Source organism: Chelmon rostratus, chromosome 16 (assembly GCF_017976325.1).
Source record: "Chelmon rostratus isolate fCheRos1 chromosome 16, fCheRos1.pri, whole genome shotgun sequence".
Taxonomy (NCBI): Eukaryota; Metazoa; Chordata; class Actinopteri; order Chaetodontiformes; family Chaetodontidae; genus Chelmon; species Chelmon rostratus.
The window spans coordinates 8,799,813-8,816,568 of NC_055673.1; the positions used below are offsets into that span (position 1 = coordinate 8,799,813).

Genomic DNA, 16,756 nt, shown 5'->3' on the forward strand with positions numbered 1-16,756 from the left:
GTGTGTGTGTGTGCGTGTGTGTCCTGTTAGAGCCATCCTGTGCCTGTAACTAAAGTCATTGATTCTCATTATGAGGACAGATAAGATAGACACTTCCTGCATGTCAGTCTGTCGGTCTGACTGGTTCAATAAAATGAGTCCTCCAGCTGATGTGTTATGATGAATGTGGTGCCAAAATCTGTGTTTCCAACCCCAATTTGCCTGTTATTTAGAGAGGGCGATCCTAAACCCAAGGTATTCATGCACACTTGTGCTCTCATTTGGGCGAGTGTAGGAAGTTAATTGTGTGGCTATTTTGCACAAAACGGAATCATGAAATGTCTTAGCGATTTCGAATAAACCACACTCAGACAGACACAAAGACATGCAAGGCCATAAGTGGATTGAGTTATTGACTCGAGCAGCCAATAATAAACGAAACATCTAGCGTCTCAATTTTCAAGTGGTGCCTGCAGAAATCAACAAAACAAATAAAGCCATTTGTTTTTCACTCTGTAGCCCACTCAATCAGCCAGCAAAATGGTCCACGAAGGACGAGGTGGCGGTGCCTAAAAATCCCTTTTAAATGGTTGGAGAGTCTGAGCTGCGTGACCTAGAATATGTTTGACAATCTTCTTTTAATTAGGCCTTGAAGACACGACTCATTCCAACTGCTGTCCCGAGAGCTAAATTAATTACTGAGACAAAGCCCATTCTAGCTCATGGCAAAGATGAATCATTGCAGTATTTGGGGAATGAGCAATGCTCTTCATTCAAGGGCTGATGAAAGAGACTCAGACTCTAAAATGTAAGCTAATGTTCTTCATCACAAAATCTCCATGAGGCTCCCCCTTCAGCGCCACACAGTACGCATCGGCATCTGCTGCCTCCGCTATCAGGAATTCATCTCATTCTCCTCTTGGATGGAATAGTTCTTTGAAGGATGCAAACACCTTACTTGAGTCTTCACTCGCAACGGACCGACCATTTTGCCTTCCTTGGCGATCGACAGATAACTAGCCTCAACTCGACTGCCTCGTGCAGGCCATCAGCCAGCAGACGCGGCCTCGCCCGCTGCCAGCAGGCAGGCCATTCATTCAGCTAAATGACTGTGTCATCTGTCAGCCTGTGTGAATGGGTGTTTGTGAGTTATGGCTAATTAAGCTAATCACAACACCAAGGGTTGTGCCAGAGCCCGGGCCTCACAAAGAGAGACAGATGAAAAGGTGAGTCGGTGGAATGGAGTTTTGTCACACCTACACCTGATGATTATGCAAAGATGCTAAAAATTTGGAAATGTGATGATTTTTCATTGAAGTCTTGAATTTATTTATTCTTTTCAGATATACACAAACAAGTAGTCCCATTATTCTAATTAAAATTCTAGTTTTGGTTGCTTGTAAAACAGCAGAGCAGCACTTTGCAATCAGAGATTTGATTACATTACTTTGCATGGGCAAAGTATAATAATCTCACTTTCTGTCTTGTTTGTTATTTATGTCTATTTCTCTCTGTCTGATTATCACCCTTTTTCTCACATTCTTGCAATGTCCCTTTCTGTCTCTTCTCAAAGTTTTCAGAGACCTTGTGAATCTGGAGATGTGCCGGGAATCCCTACTAGCAGGTTTGTATTGACTGAATGATTGGCCAGTGTGTGCTCGGCAAGTCTAATGAGGTAACAACCGGAGTTTGCTTGGACGACACCTCCAGATTAAACTGAAGGGTTCACAGGGATGTCCATGTCCTCAGATAAAAGAGTGATAACCCACTCAAATGTTTTCATTAGGGGATAAATGTCTCTTGTTATCTATGCCTGATAAGATGAGAATTCCCCATACAGAAGGATAGCATATAGAAACGGTCAGACAGCCAACAGCTCTTGCGCCACTTCGCCAGCAGTGGAGTATTTATTACCCTACGGAAGGGAAAAGCTAGTTTTTGTCCTCTGCAGCACACGTGTAGGTGTGTGTGCCTCTATCTGTATGTTATGAAGAGAGATGAACTCTGCAGCAGTACATAGACGCAATGCGGGCTGATCCTGGACAGAATTTCTCCCCAGTCTTTCCACATACTGTATATCCTGTCAGAACAAGACTAAAGGACTTATGACGATGCTTTCTCCAACACATACAGTACAGACCCACATCTGCATGAGCTCTGATTGTTTGTATGCTCGTAGACATGGATGCAATTAGCTGAAGTGGACCGCGCTAGTCATGCAATTCCTCACAGTTGTGTACAGTTAAATATTCCAATACGGCTATTAAGCTAGGACAAATGCAAGACCAAAATTCCCCAGCACGTCTAACATGCAAAATAATGAAACACTATCACAAACATGAGTAATATCAGGACTGAGGAGACCAAGATGATTGAATGTTGCAAACATCTGGATATTAAGCACTTTGGAGATAATCTGTTGAAAGAGGAAGCATACCATCAGAAATGAAACAGCTCAGAGTTCACATAGAAAAATGTGTTTATGTAAGCAAAGAGAGTTGACCAAGAACACATGGTATTTTTCAGCAATGTTTCACTGCTTTGTGCAGTCACACACATGGAAGAGTCACAAAGGTAAGTGGCTTCCTCAAGAACATCTCAACTTCAGATGTCAAAGTCGGCAGAGAGCATTACCTCCATTATTTTACCGCAGTCAATCCAAGATTTAACACAGAACCAAACTGCTGGCCAACAATTAGCCCATCATCATCCAGTTTAATCTCTCTGATGCTCCTGCGGGTTACTCACACTACAACATTTCTGATCTGCCTCTGTAGCAATCACAAGATGAAGGTGAGGAGTTCGGCAGGTACAACGCAGGTAGATCAAGGGAGGGGAAGCACACCTTTGCAAATTCAAATGGAAAGAAGTTGTTGGGGTGAGAATGTGAGTGGTGTTTGTGCTCTGAACCAAAACTTGATGAAAACTTAAAATAAAATATTCAAACACAAACCCTTGGTTACCAATGATTTGCTTTTGAGGCATGTTAGAAATTTTAAGCTGCTGACAACATCAGGAGTGTGACTGAAATTGGTTTTTCCAAGACGTAGCATCTTTCTTCTTAAACCCTTCTCAAAAAGAACGCTATTTGATAAAACACCAATCAAGAAGTACAACGAACATTAGTGAAATTCAGAATATTTGCTCTGGGGTTGTGTGCTATTCTGTATGCAATGCAAAGCATTAGCTCATTAAAAGCATGCTTTTGGGAGAGAGAGAGAATTTCTCAAAGCTAGAAGCTGCATATCAAATATCCTAAGAGCTACCCTCTTCAAGCAGAGTGGAAACTCAATTTACAATGTCTACATTTTACCTGACACTGGATGTCCACCATTACTGCCATCACCCATAAATGGGCTCTGTCACGCCAATTAGTGCAAGTACCTACACAGAATGCTTCCTTTCCTTTGCCATTGTGCTTGTGATCAATTCTCCATAGACGAGAAAAATCCATAATGTTACGTTATAGGAGTCCTTGCAGCCCATGTGGCTTTAAGGAAGGAATCCAATAACACCATGCACAATCATTAGCTTGTCAGGTTTTATTACACTAAAGTACCCAAAGGCTGGTCCACTCACCACAGCTGTTATCTAACCAGTTTAGCTTTTCGGTTATGCTACACAGAGAGCAGCGAGGTTTGATGTGAGGTGAGGCACTGGGTAACATTACAGATTACTAAATAAAATGAGCATAAACACTTTTGTTAACAAGTCCTAATAACAGTCAGAGGAAAATAAATACATTCTGTGAGGCTATACTAACAGATACTGTTTACTATGTTTGTATTTTAATTAAGTGTGTTAGCACGCTAGCATTTACTGACAGACAAGGCTAAACAGATACTGTTTACTATGTTTAGTATTTTAATTAAGTGTGTTAGCACGCTAGCATTTACTGACAGACAAGGCTGATGGGAATGTCATTCCTTTCGCTTGCTTTTTGCTTTTATGGTTTTTGGTCACAAGTTGATTTTTCACCTGATGCCGTGGCTATATTTGCATCAAATTTCACAGCAATTCCCATCCCATAGTCATCGAGACATTTCAATAAAAGCCAAGAATGTCAGCTTCATGGTGGCAGTAGACAAGAAGCCAGGGGATCACCAAAGCCAGCAGGTTTAACCAGTGGGGACCACAAAGAAAATTTAGTGCCATCCAATTGATGTTGAGATATTTCAGCCTTAACCAAAGTAATGGAACAACCTGCCAACACTGCCATGTCTGGAGCCATGCCGCTAGCATGGCTAGCTACAACGATGACTAATGCCACTAATGTTTTAATTTTCGATTAATCTGCTGATTATTTTCACAATTAACAGATTACTCACTTATGCCGAGATCAGACTACATAAATCTAGCCCAATTTTCAACAGTTCCTCTGCCTATTTGACATTTCCTTGGGGGGGGTACCATGACCTTGCTATACCAGTCATAATTGTTATCCTGATGCAACCCAGTAGATGTACAAATAATGAGCGAATGGGCTGAAGTTTACACCATCCACAGACGTTTTTTCTTTCTTTTCTTTTTTTTCGGTAGAGAAATAAGACCACCAGCATCACACACAAGGTTTCTGTCACCATGATTAATAGTTACCTACCTGCCTCCCCGATGACATCTGGGGTCATACGTGTATTCTGGCCAGTCAACCGACCAAGACAGGCCAAGGGTTCATTGCACTGTGATCATTAGATCTGACACCATCATCAAAGACAAAAATATCTTGTAGCCTGATTCTGACATTAGTCTATGAAAAAAAAAGGGAAAAATTATCATCTAATTCTTTCTTTTGTCCAACCAACAGTCCAAAACACAAAGACTCTTCCTTTATTCTCATAAATGAAAAAGAAAAGCAGCAAATCCTTACATTTAAGAAGCTGGAACCAGCAATTGTGTGACATTTTTGCTTGGAAATTGACTGAAACAATTAATCCCTTATCAAAATAGCTGGCAATTCATTTTCTTTCAATGGATCAATTAAATTATCTCTGCAGCTCTAATTAAAACCAAGTGTTTAAGTACCCTTGTCTCTAGTGCCAAAGTCATGTGCTTTGCACCACCATCCGTCCACCTCGACCCCATGACTTCTGTGCAGTGTAAGGATGTCACATCTACGTAATTCAGGCAACAACTATGTTTCCACAAAAATGTTGGCAGCGGACATTCATAGTACATAAAAGTATTCCGTAGGAGTTGGGATTGTATATTCACAGGAAAAAACACAATCTCTTTCTTTGGCTCTCTTTCTAGTCACATCTCCTGACTTCTACATGACTTTCTCTGCTGCTGTTTTGTCATACCATCTCCCCCCTCCCCCCCGAGGGATCTTCATCCCACCATATTAAGAGTGGAAATGTATCCGCTTCCATTGTAATTACAAACCCACTGGAGGCAAAGCTTCTTGATCTCTGCTGGATCCTCGCTTGCTTTTCTTTTTTCCTTTATTTACTCACCTCTCTCAGCCGAGAGGACAGACACATGCTGAGCTATCAGTTCTGTTTTTCTTCCCATTCGGTTGGGCATTCTTTGCATCTAATATGCTTAAAATTACAATAGCATTTAGGGAGGCAATAAAAACAATGACATAGATGGGGAGGGTGTTTGATAGAAAGAGATTGTAGAAGGGGGGGTGTCTGCATTTCTGTTCCATATACAGCACGTGATGCTTATGAAAAACTGTAAAAATGCATGAGACAGACTCACAGGCTGGAACCATGCCTTGGTTTATTGTTAGTGTCTGGATTAGCCATCTCTAAGCACTGTGAATCCTCCTCGAGGCCAAAGTGTTGACTCGTAACAGCCCAGGACGAAGGCATGATAGTGGGGGAGAAATTGCTTTCTGCAGGGATGAAATGAAAACTGCTGAAAAGAAAACAACCGTCCCTGCTGTCCCATGAATACAGGCCAGTTAAAGCCAGCAGAGGCTGACATGGTTTGAGGATAGAGGGTCAACGTGAGGGCAAGCGTTTGATGACCCCTTAGTGGTGTGTAACCAAGGCTGGTTAAGCGGGTACTGTGTGAGTAGTGTTGCCTACGAACATCCCACAAAAACACACACACAGGACAAAAACGTGGAGACAAAGAATAAAACAGACAAAAACAAGACAGAGGTATGTCGGCTGTGAATTTGCGCACTGAGTGTTGTCTGTTTCAAATCCATTCAGGGAATTTTTTACACTACCAATCTCTTGTCTGCTGGCTTTGTGATACAGTGTGTACTTCCTTGAAATACTCAGAATAGAAAGGATATTATAAACAATGATGCAACACAAAGACAGATCAGCCCGCTGCAAATGGATTTGCACACTTTTTTTTCTTCAGACTGCATAGTTAGATCTAGGGCTACCCAGCTGTGTCAAGTCAATTATTCATATGTAGTGCCAAAGCATAACAGAAGTCACCTCTGGCCAGTGAGGTTAGTTAAAGAGCAGATCTAGTCCATAAGTGTAAGGCAAAGCAGTTTCAGGCCTGTATCAGGAAGTCATAGCTAGTTGTAGGCTAAAATGAAGAGATACGCTTTTAGCTTTCTTTTAACAATACTTAGCAAGCTGGCTTCCCTGATGTCTATGGGCAATGCATTAGCTTTGGGGCGCAATTGACTGAAACCTTGAGTCTATGCATTCAGCTGTTGCTGGGAACCTCCAATAAACCAGCAGCAGATGATCGCAGTGTTCTTGAAGGCAAATAGTGAACAGGGGATTTAGTAATGTAGCTTGGTCCAAGCCCATTAAGGGCTTTGTATAGAATGAGGAGCTTAAAATCAATTCTAAATGTTACAGGAAGCCAGTGCAGAGCAGCCGAGCTGCAGAATCTTGAATATGCCTCGCAGTTTTCTTGGGGGGTGGTTTTGAGGCCAGTAAAAAGTGCGTTACAGTCATCGAGTCGGCTTGAAATGAAAGCATGAATCAGTTTTTCAGCATCTCTTTGATTTATAAATGGTCGTACTACAGCTATGTTTCCAAGGTGGAAAATGAAGTTCTCGTCACCTTGTAATGTTGGACTTGATAGATAGTAGATCATAGCGGATGAGAAGTCGTTAATTGTAGGTCATGATTTCAATTACTTTATAAATCTGTCCAACTTCCATAATACTGTCCACTATAATCAAGCACAGTGACAAGTTTACAAGTCGGAAACCACCACAATTAAAACTGGGGTATTATAGATCCTTCCAATCATTTTGCTGGTTATCATTTAATAGTGCACATATGATGCCTGAAATTCAGTACCATACACATTTTTTTTTTCCACAAAACCCTTTTCTGACATCAGCCAGCCAACTCATGTGGAATGTCTATTACTGTACTGTATGTGAATGTAGTACGTACAGCATTGATCTTTGGAGTCAAGACTTGTCACTCCCCACAAAGAAGCACCAAGCTTAGCACAGCAGGACGTGGGAAGTGACAATAATGACTTCACCCCAAGAGAAACGCACACTTAGAGGGTACAGGTGGTTGCTCAGGTGGAGGTGGGACTTTTTGAAATGTGACAGGAGCAGCAGATGTGGCAAGTGATACGATATCTTTCAGGTGGGCGGTGTGGCAGCAGACATAGCAGCAAAAGAGAGAGTCGAGCACAGTTGGCATAAGTACCTAATCATCCCTGTGCACTGAATATACAGTACACTGCAGTGAAAAGAGTGCTTACTCCAGTTCACTGCTTTAACTAGGCTTTGGTCTTATTAACCAAAATAAGCCAGTTTGCCAGCTGTTGTCTAAAAACAAGAAGCTACACATGACTGCCTAAATCATAAACTTTATGATGCCAGTTTTCAATACTCAGTGCTGTGGACACTTTTTACTTGTTAAAATAAGATAACTGAAGTACTGAAATACTCATCCCTATTTAACACAGCTTCTGTATTTTTGGTGAAACTACAGCTGAGTAATTTTCGAGTGCGTCGGGCTGAAAAATTAATCAAAATATTATAAATCGCAATACAGCCGAGTGCATGTATATTTCACAACATACCATTATAAATGAAGAATTGTGGTGCTACAGAGATGCACGGGCCCACAAATCATACTCTCCAGACATAAGGGAACATGCTTGTTTGGACCAGAAAAAATATATATATATCACATCATCATTATTTACATATTTTTTCCAGTGAAAATGAAATGTAAAAATTATCATTCCCGCTAAAATCAGGACAATCTCAATATCTGTCAAAATAATCTCAAAAGGATTTCTTGTCCGTATTGTTCAGTCTAGACAGATTTGTTTTGCACTGAGAAAACAAATGACCATGCTTAGTCTGAGGAGGACAAAAGTGGGTTCATGTTACTTCAGCTCTTGGAAAAACCAGCCCAGTTAGGTCAACAGCACGAAAAGAATTCAGACACTCCTGGGTCCGGTGTGTGTGTGTGGATGTTGATGGTGATGACTGTGCTCCCCGGGGGTGTGGCAGGGAAGAATGGAAAGGACCATTGTGCTCCCAAAAACATGTGACAGTGTCCCACCGCAACTGGAACCACAGCCACAGCGTTTATGTCTGTCTTGTGGAATGTCGTCTATTTTTGCTTCCTGTTTGTGCGCAACACGGTTTAAACCACCGAGGAGCCTCTTTGCCTTAGGTGGTGTTGGTAGAAGCGATGACAGTTGTAATGGTGTTTGCTCGTGATGGTGACAATACAATAGGTTGAGCACTCGAAAGATAATTTCCTTCCTGCCTACGAAAAAGAGGCTAGCTTTGATATCACAGGAGTGACATAAAAGGAATGCTGCATGCCACCAGGAGCCAACCTACAGTGATGATTATCATATCTAAATCCAATCCAATTTCGTCACTCGTTGCATGCAAGCGCTTCAGGGGAGTCTCAACATGTTGGCAAATAGACAGCTGGGAACTGAAGTGGTGCATATGTAAGATGAGAGAATATCAGAGTGTCGTAATGGAAAATAAGAGAGAATGAGGAAAAGATTTGGTGTGAAGCCTTGTAAATACATTTATTAGAGGAGGAAATACAGAGAAATAAAAACCTTCCAAATCTTTGTTTCCAGCTCTGTGACCGTGACAGCAACATGACGACAATAAAATTCCTCAATTTGGCTCATGCCTGAGTTCCAGTCACACCCCAAACGTTACATTAGAAAACCAGATCGCACCAATAAAGTCAAATCAAACGGATTGCAGAACAGCAATTAATTCCAAGGATAATGACAAGGGAAGCAGTCCAAAAGTGTCTCTACCTCAATTAGTCTCTCATTGCACTGTCGATGCAGAAGATGGATAAAAGAAAAACAAATTAAGTTGCAGAGAAGAGAGCGGGAGAGATGGTGATAGGAGGAGATAAAGCAGAGGAAGGAGGGAGAAAGAAATAGTGGGAGGAAGTGATATGTACAACGAGGGCTTGAGAGGAATGAGTGTGGGAAAGAGGGAAAGATTAAAGGGAGAGATGGAAAGAGGCAGGGTGGGAGGAGGGGGAGATAAAGAAAGAGTATTTGCTGTGTGCATAAGAGCTTCCCTGATAGATACAGCTACTAACAAACACCAGAGAGAGAGAGTGATTAGAAATAACAGGCAAGACAGAGAGGGCAGAGAAGTATTCTAACCAGATAATTCCACCGGGCACAGCTCTATGATGTCACGTCTTGTTGCGGCCTCCATGTGGCATCATACCCCACCGGGAGCGTTTCAGAAGCGCAGCTTTTTGCTTGTTGACATGCTCAGATTTAGCTGTTTTGGTCATTTTTCTTAGATTTTTAGTGCTTCTACCACGAGAAATTAGGCTACGTAGTTAAGTTGTTGTTTTATTTTGAAAAATTTTGGCAGATGCTTCCTGCCTGGCTAAATCTGCTCTGCGTTTCTTGACGTAACTTTTGTCAAAAATAGACTAGTAGCATATTCTCTGTGGAGCAGAGCAGAGAGCCACATCTCGGACACTTCTCAAACGCGCTGTGGTGCATCTGGTGAAACCGCAAGTATTGTCCTGAGGCTCCAGCAGCCAAGTCGCAGCCGGAACGTGACGCAGCCGTGCCCGGTGGAATCGAGCTATAAGAGATGAGAGCACACAAGCTATAAGACGCCGAAAGACATCGAGTGACACGGAGAAAGAAGAAATCTGCTGTACTCACAGCTGCGTGGGTCGGGCAGTAGGCGTAGCTCGTGTGTGTGGAAAGAGAGTGGTGATGTGGGTGTTGTTGTTGGTGGGACAGGTAATGCTGCAGACTTCCACGGGCAAAAGAGGGGCCGCTCCTTGCCCCCTGACCACCAGTGCTACCAGTGGTCCAACTGGAGCCAAGGCTTGGACTCATGGCTGCTGTCTTACTGCTGTGGTAAGCTCTCACCGCTGTACTGGGCTGTTGGGAAGGAAGGACGGGAATGAAATGGGGAAGGGAATTGGAGAGAGGAAACAGGAGGTTGGGGGACAGGGAAAGGAAAGAGGTTAGTGTGGGTGAGAGACAGAGAAGAAGAGAGAGACTGTGAGAGGGTGCAGTGACAAATGTTACCGTCAGAACATCAATAGCATAACTGCAAGCAGCCTCCAGTCTGCAGCGGGCAAGTACTGACAACTGACTGCCCGCTCACTGACCTGCATCGCAAGAGAAAGCAGGACGTGCTGTTGATCTAAAATCTCCATACCAGAGCATCAAGATTGTTCTCACACTTTCTTTTCACCCTCAACTCATTTTCTCCCTCCCTTTCTCTCCTCCGAGCGCCAGATGTTGTGAAACCCCCCCTCTGTCACGGTTGAGAAGTGTTCTTGCTGGAAAAGTGCTGATTGGTTTGATAAGATGCTTGGATTACAGGCTGGCAATGGGCTTCCCAGTGTGGCATTATGTATTGGGTATCAACAGGGTCCAGGAAACACAGGGCTGAATCTGCTGACAGGCTGGCTTATGCCGCTCTGAGATGGGTTACCTGGGCTGTCATGGCCACTGGAGCACAGGGGAAAAAAAAAAATACGGGACACGCAGGGCACACATGCCGAACTGTAACAAGACCGGGGGCAAATACAATAGTATCTGCAAACTCTGGTCACTTAGAGTTTGTTTTAACCTACATCACATCTCCAAGCAGCAGCTTTTACTGCATTAGAGTTTGAATTTTTCATAAAGCCTGAAGGATTAGGTTTTTATGTGTTGACTCACGTACGTCATAAGCAAAATAAATCATATAAAGACCTGTTCAATTAGCTGAGAAATGCATTGTCACAAGTATGAAAACTGGGCTAAGCTCTGTGCAGCGCACAGACCTTCATGAACATGAGCAGATAAAGATATTTAATTGGCCTTTAGCTCATGAAAAGATGACATTTTTTGAGATGCATGGGCTTCACAGGACCGCACTGAAATACCTTTTGAAAACAATTCTGTTCATTGACCGTGGTGAAATGTTTTGTAACGTAACATAAAGTACTGTAAAGTACTCAAACCACAAGTCTTGAACACATGTACTATTACTGCATATCTTATACTAGTGTACTATATAACTACATACTATTTACTGGGACAATTAGTCGTTTGGTTGCCGATCAACAGAAAATCAATTGACCAAAAAAAAAGTTAAAGTTTAAACTTCCCAAATTTGAGCATTTGCTTATTTTCTCTGTTTTGCAGGTTAATAAATTGAAACTTTTGGGTTTTGGACTGTTGGTTGGCAAACATAAGAAATTTTAATACACAAACACGGGGTACCAAAACCTCACATTCTCCACTCCTCTGACATACTGTGAACAAAACAATTACAGATAATTCAATCATGACGATCATCATTAGTGAGGATTTTAATAATATAATTATTCTTAGTGTATGAAACAGAGATCTTCAAAAAATATAAATATATACGGGCATATATATATATATATATTAGATTATTTTTGCTGCTTCTGATTCAGGTTTTACTCCGCAAGTGAAAACATGAAATATGATGCAATCTAAAGACTATTTTGGCATTGATTTAATTTACATTTCCGAATCATGTGCAGAGCAAACCACCTTGAATGAAGCACAGCTGTACATTACTAGTGAGCATTAACAGTCCACTTTAGCCCCTGTTGGATTTTCACTGAGGTCAGAGGCCATCCCACACAGGGGATACAGAGGGAGAGCGCTGGCAGCAATACAGACTCACAGCTGTGCTTAGAAAGCTTGCCAGTCTCATATTCTTCATCACAAAAGAACCAGAGGGGGATACTGTAAGCCAAATTGTACGCCTAATACGTACAATATATAATGACAGGTTTAGGGTTCACGTTAATATAAAACAGGAGGAGGCCGTTTCCCCCAAAGCAAGATAAATGTATTTATACAGTACAGTGTAGAGTCCATAGAGGAGCATGAAAGAGGCCCACTGCTGTAATAAAAGCCCAGGTTCTGAGAAAAAGCAGACAAATATGTGAAGCGCTGATTGTGAATCACCGCATTTTGAACAGTGTCAAAAATGGAACCTTCTGTTGCAAGAAAAATAAAAGCAAGTTTGTGTACTTTTATCCGGCTTTTGTCAAACACATTGAGTTGTTATTTTCTCTCAGGCTTTAAATGACGGATTTAGTCATAGGGTCAAAATTTGAGAACTTTGTGTAGGCAGGATATATTGTACTAACAACACATCAGCATTTAGAGCTATGCCTCGCTGACGCAAGTTACTGAGTGCTATAGAGATGTTCTCCCTCTATTATACAGCCACTGTAAAAGCTAGAAGGGAAGGAACAGCCCCAAGTATGGTACATTAAGCTGCATGGCCACAGCCACTTCTTTAACACAAGTATTCACCAGTTCATAGAGTTTAAGTGCTGCCCAAAGCAATGCAACAACTCCACTGGCCTTATAAATGAGGATTATTCAGCCAAAGACGAGACATTTAAAACCAATGCATCCATGCAGAGGTGTTTTGTTAAAGACCCTATCTCAAGACGGAGATAACTTTTAAATATGTTTCATGCATATGTGATAAGAGTCATTGATGAAAATGTTTTACAGCTGGGTTGCTATGCTGCATGAGTGACAAGATATGCGCCCCTTTATATCACAGGGGCTGGGCTGTGTTTTAACATGAGGCTGAGATCCAAGGGTCTTGACATTCCTCGGCTGGAATGCATGATTGGTCCCCAGACTCAGATTCATGTCACAGACTTTCAGCGGCTCGTCAGAGAGCTACACTCTGCCCATATTTCTCCATTTTATATAAGGGCCAATCGGATCTGGTTACACAAGGCTTTTCCTCCTCCGAGGGGAAATGTTTTACATGCAGGCAAACAGATGTGTGTACGTACTGGCTGGTTTACATGTATTTGTGAATGCATGCATGTGTTTATGCTTCTGTTTGTGCTGCAGTTGATGTGATCAAAATTTACCAAGGGGGATGTGAGGAAGACAAAATGTTGTTGTTTTTTACCAACAGCAAGTCACATCCTTTGTGTATGTGTGTGTTGTCTTCCTTTGTGAGGAACGATATGACTTCTAACATTAGCAGCAAGAACATCCTTTGAAAGTGGGGATATTTTTGGACATTTGAGGGTCTAGATTTGGTTTTAGGATTTATAAGGTTAGAATTCGTTTTAGACTTTGGCAAGAAAAGGTTAGACTTAGTGGTCGTGATGGTTAAAGTTAGGGCATTATCTCAACAATTAATCCAACAAGTAAAGCTGTGCTGTTCAAACTCTGACACTGTTGGACCCTCCTCAGACAAAAATTCTATTAGCAGTCGCTGATTGTAATGTACCCATAGACATACAGGTAACTACCACTGGATTACCATGTTGCTGAAGAAAACTTAAAAACATGATGATTCTCAGTCAAGTCTTGGAGTCCTAAGGACCGTTTCTTTTTTTTCCCTATAATTTCGAAGCTGATTTATGGACATTAAATCATGATGGCGATCGGAGATACCAATAACATCGAATCACATTGAATCTAATAATATGTGCATAATGTTTGCATGTTCAGATTTGACTGAATTATTACAAGATGTATGAATTTCAGGCTCTTAATCACCTCAATGAGCAATGTGTCAGACACTGCTGCAGCTCCAAATGCAGCACGGAAATGCAGCAAAGACTGCCTCTTTATCTATCTATCTATATAGCATCTATTTAAGGTGAGTAAAAGAACTAGGCAGGAAATAGGTGCAGTATATTAAAAACCGTCAAGTATGAAAATGTGGCATGAAATGCTTGCTTGGATTCATACTTTGCTTATTCTTTGATCTGAAGGTTAACTTAATTTAGCTAATTGTAGACTGTATTTATGTAGGCAAAATTCTTGAGCAGCCGCTTGTGTTTCGGCTATGTTTTATGTTTCAGATATTTGGCTGTTTTTATTCAAATGTTTGTAGAAAAACATGTTTATATTGCTTAGAGGTAAGGTACTGCCAAAAGAAAAATGTTTGGTACGGGTAACGAGGTATCATCAGCACCTCTATTGAATAATTTCAAAAGCTATCCAGGCTTATGGAGTAACCAGTCAGCCGTTATAAATGTGTCCTGAAATGTTAAAAACAGCTGCATTGCTTTGCTCCACAGCCGTTTCACATATCAATATCTCTTACAGCATGTTAACCTTACATCATAATACATGCCACAAATGGAGGGATGTGCATTATTTTCTTGATACTGGAAGAAAAATGTAAGTGCTTCAGCAAGCCAGGACGTTATCGGCACCATTTATTACTAAACATACAAGTCGAGGCGGGATAATGCTTCACTTTCAGCTATGAAAAAGTGAGTGGAGGTTGTGGCTCCATTAATACGCTGAGATGAACCAGAGCATAGCACCTCTCCTGAGCCCATTTTTCACTGGTTAAGTGATTTCCTTCCCTCTCCTCTCTCTCCCTGGTGACACTGCGTGGTTAAGGGTGTCAGGGGGATGGACCTTTGTGAATTACAGAGCTGTTGTGCATCCTGCTCCTCATATGGAAATGGTGTCTGTATATAATGCACAGGACTAGAAGGTGTCAAACGACAGGTCAACCTCAATTCAACTCAGTCAGCTAAAGGTTTTTTTTTTCTTGCCCAGGTGGACTTTTTAATTCAGAAAACTAATGCATATTTCATATATTATCATTAAATAAAATGACTAACTTGCCAGATGAACTGCAAATGCATTGCTATTTTCGAATACAGTAAATTAAATCCAGCCTGGATTCGGTGGTAATGGTGGTGTCAAGTCCTTGGAGATGAAGTAAACAAAGTTAAAATGGCCTATTCTGAACTGAAAGAAAGAAAAAAAAAGAAAAAAAAAGACACTACTCTCTCATTCGCAAGCGTCATTTCTCTGTGAACACTGTGTGACCCCATAACCATGATGAAACCTCCCCATGAGGTTCCCTCTAAGGAATAATATGGTCATACTGAACAATTCCTTTCTTTCCAGGAAATGCTTCCACCATGAAATCTCTGACACAATAGAACAAAAACACACTCGGGTAAAGTGTTGAGGAAGCAAAGTGTGGCCTATTGCCGAGACATCCGATTGCTTTTGTATTACAGAAAGTTTAACAGGAATATGTCTTTATGGCGCTCTGTGAAATTCCACACTTTTATGGTTTCAGCTTGGTATATTGACTTTCTTGCAGGATGAATCAAACGCCTTAAGGTAACAGATTGTCTTTTGTTATTCGTTTGTTATTTTTTCCGAACAAGTTTACTAATTTTATCTTAAGGTGTAACATTTATCTTTAGGTGTAATACTTGACAGTATGACAAATAGTTTGCCTGTGCTTTTTCTCCTTTCTCTATGCGTTTGATAACACTGTAGTGTGAATATCTGATCGTCCTGAGGGCACTGTGCCCCACAGCTGTTGTCGGGTACATGGGCACTGCAGGGCAGAAATGGTGATTTCCCACAACACAGATCCAAATCCAAATGTCCTGGTTTCCTGTTGGCCTTACTGTCTTATCTTGGCTCAGCTTTTCTTTTTTTTGTTTTTTTCAAAGAGACTGGAGTGCTGCCAAAAAGGCCCCTTTTCCTTTCCGTGTCATCTCCATATTCCCATTTCACACAAAACGCATTCAAAATAACAGACAACCTCCAGTGCACTGGCGTAAAACAAGCAGAGCCCTATTCAAAACCCATCAAATGAACAAAAATGAGGTCCCTAAAACATGACGGCAAACGGCTAAATAACGAAGTGCTGAAGCATTTTTGCACTGAAGGCTTGAAATGACTGGTTTAAGGGTGAGCGGCTTCAGCACAAGGACCAGGAAAGTCATCCCAGATGGTATTAGTTAGGGGATATTGTCTTCTAGAGGGCCCTCCACGCCTGGTTGCTCCGTTTGGCCGGCTATGAAAGAGATGCAGCTTTCCTTTGGCATCCTGATGACTGACATCCTGGAAGCTGTGTTGCGTGAAATGGCCTTCTCTGTACCCGTCGCTCTCCTTTGCCAGTCCTCATCCCCTCACGCAAGTCAGCTTCCCGCTGCCGAACGCAGGCTGTGACTGTTACTCCTGGCAAAGCGCAGCAGACAGAGGTACAACAGTCTCTGTGGGTCATCAGCAGCTCCACCTACGGTCCCAAACGGCACCTCTGTCCACCCACCCTCATCCTTTCTCCAATACTCGAGGACCAAGTTCAAGCGTAACCAAGGCAACGCAGTGGCAGGGCATGTGTGGACTCCGGCGCGTGGGAAGTCTGACAAGTTTCGGGCTGCTCTCAGTTGAAAAAGGGAATGAATGAGCGAGCGAGAAGTTAGCCCCAGTGCCTCCACGCTCACTAGCACCAGAGCAGAGAGGGCTGGCAAGGCCAACGCCACACACTCCGTCTCTGCTTCTCTCTCTCTCTCTCATTCTCCCTCTTTTCCTCTACACTTCTTCTAATAACGCTCTAAGAAAA

General features: G+C 42.0%; 1 protein-coding gene across 3 annotated transcripts in view; it reads right to left on the reverse strand.

Moving 5' to 3' along the window:
• The window catches only part of rbms3 (RNA binding motif, single stranded interacting protein), a 275,251-nt gene that overhangs the window by 203,035 nt on the left and 55,460 nt on the right, over positions 1 to 16,756 (reverse strand). For all 3 annotated transcript variants that reach the window (XM_041954710.1, XM_041954709.1, XM_041954711.1), the window contains exon 3: positions 10,060 to 10,284. In XM_041954710.1, the coding sequence (XP_041810644.1) occupies positions 10,060 to 10,284 (225 nt within the window). The remainder of the gene's footprint in view (positions 1 to 10,059; positions 10,285 to 16,756) is intronic.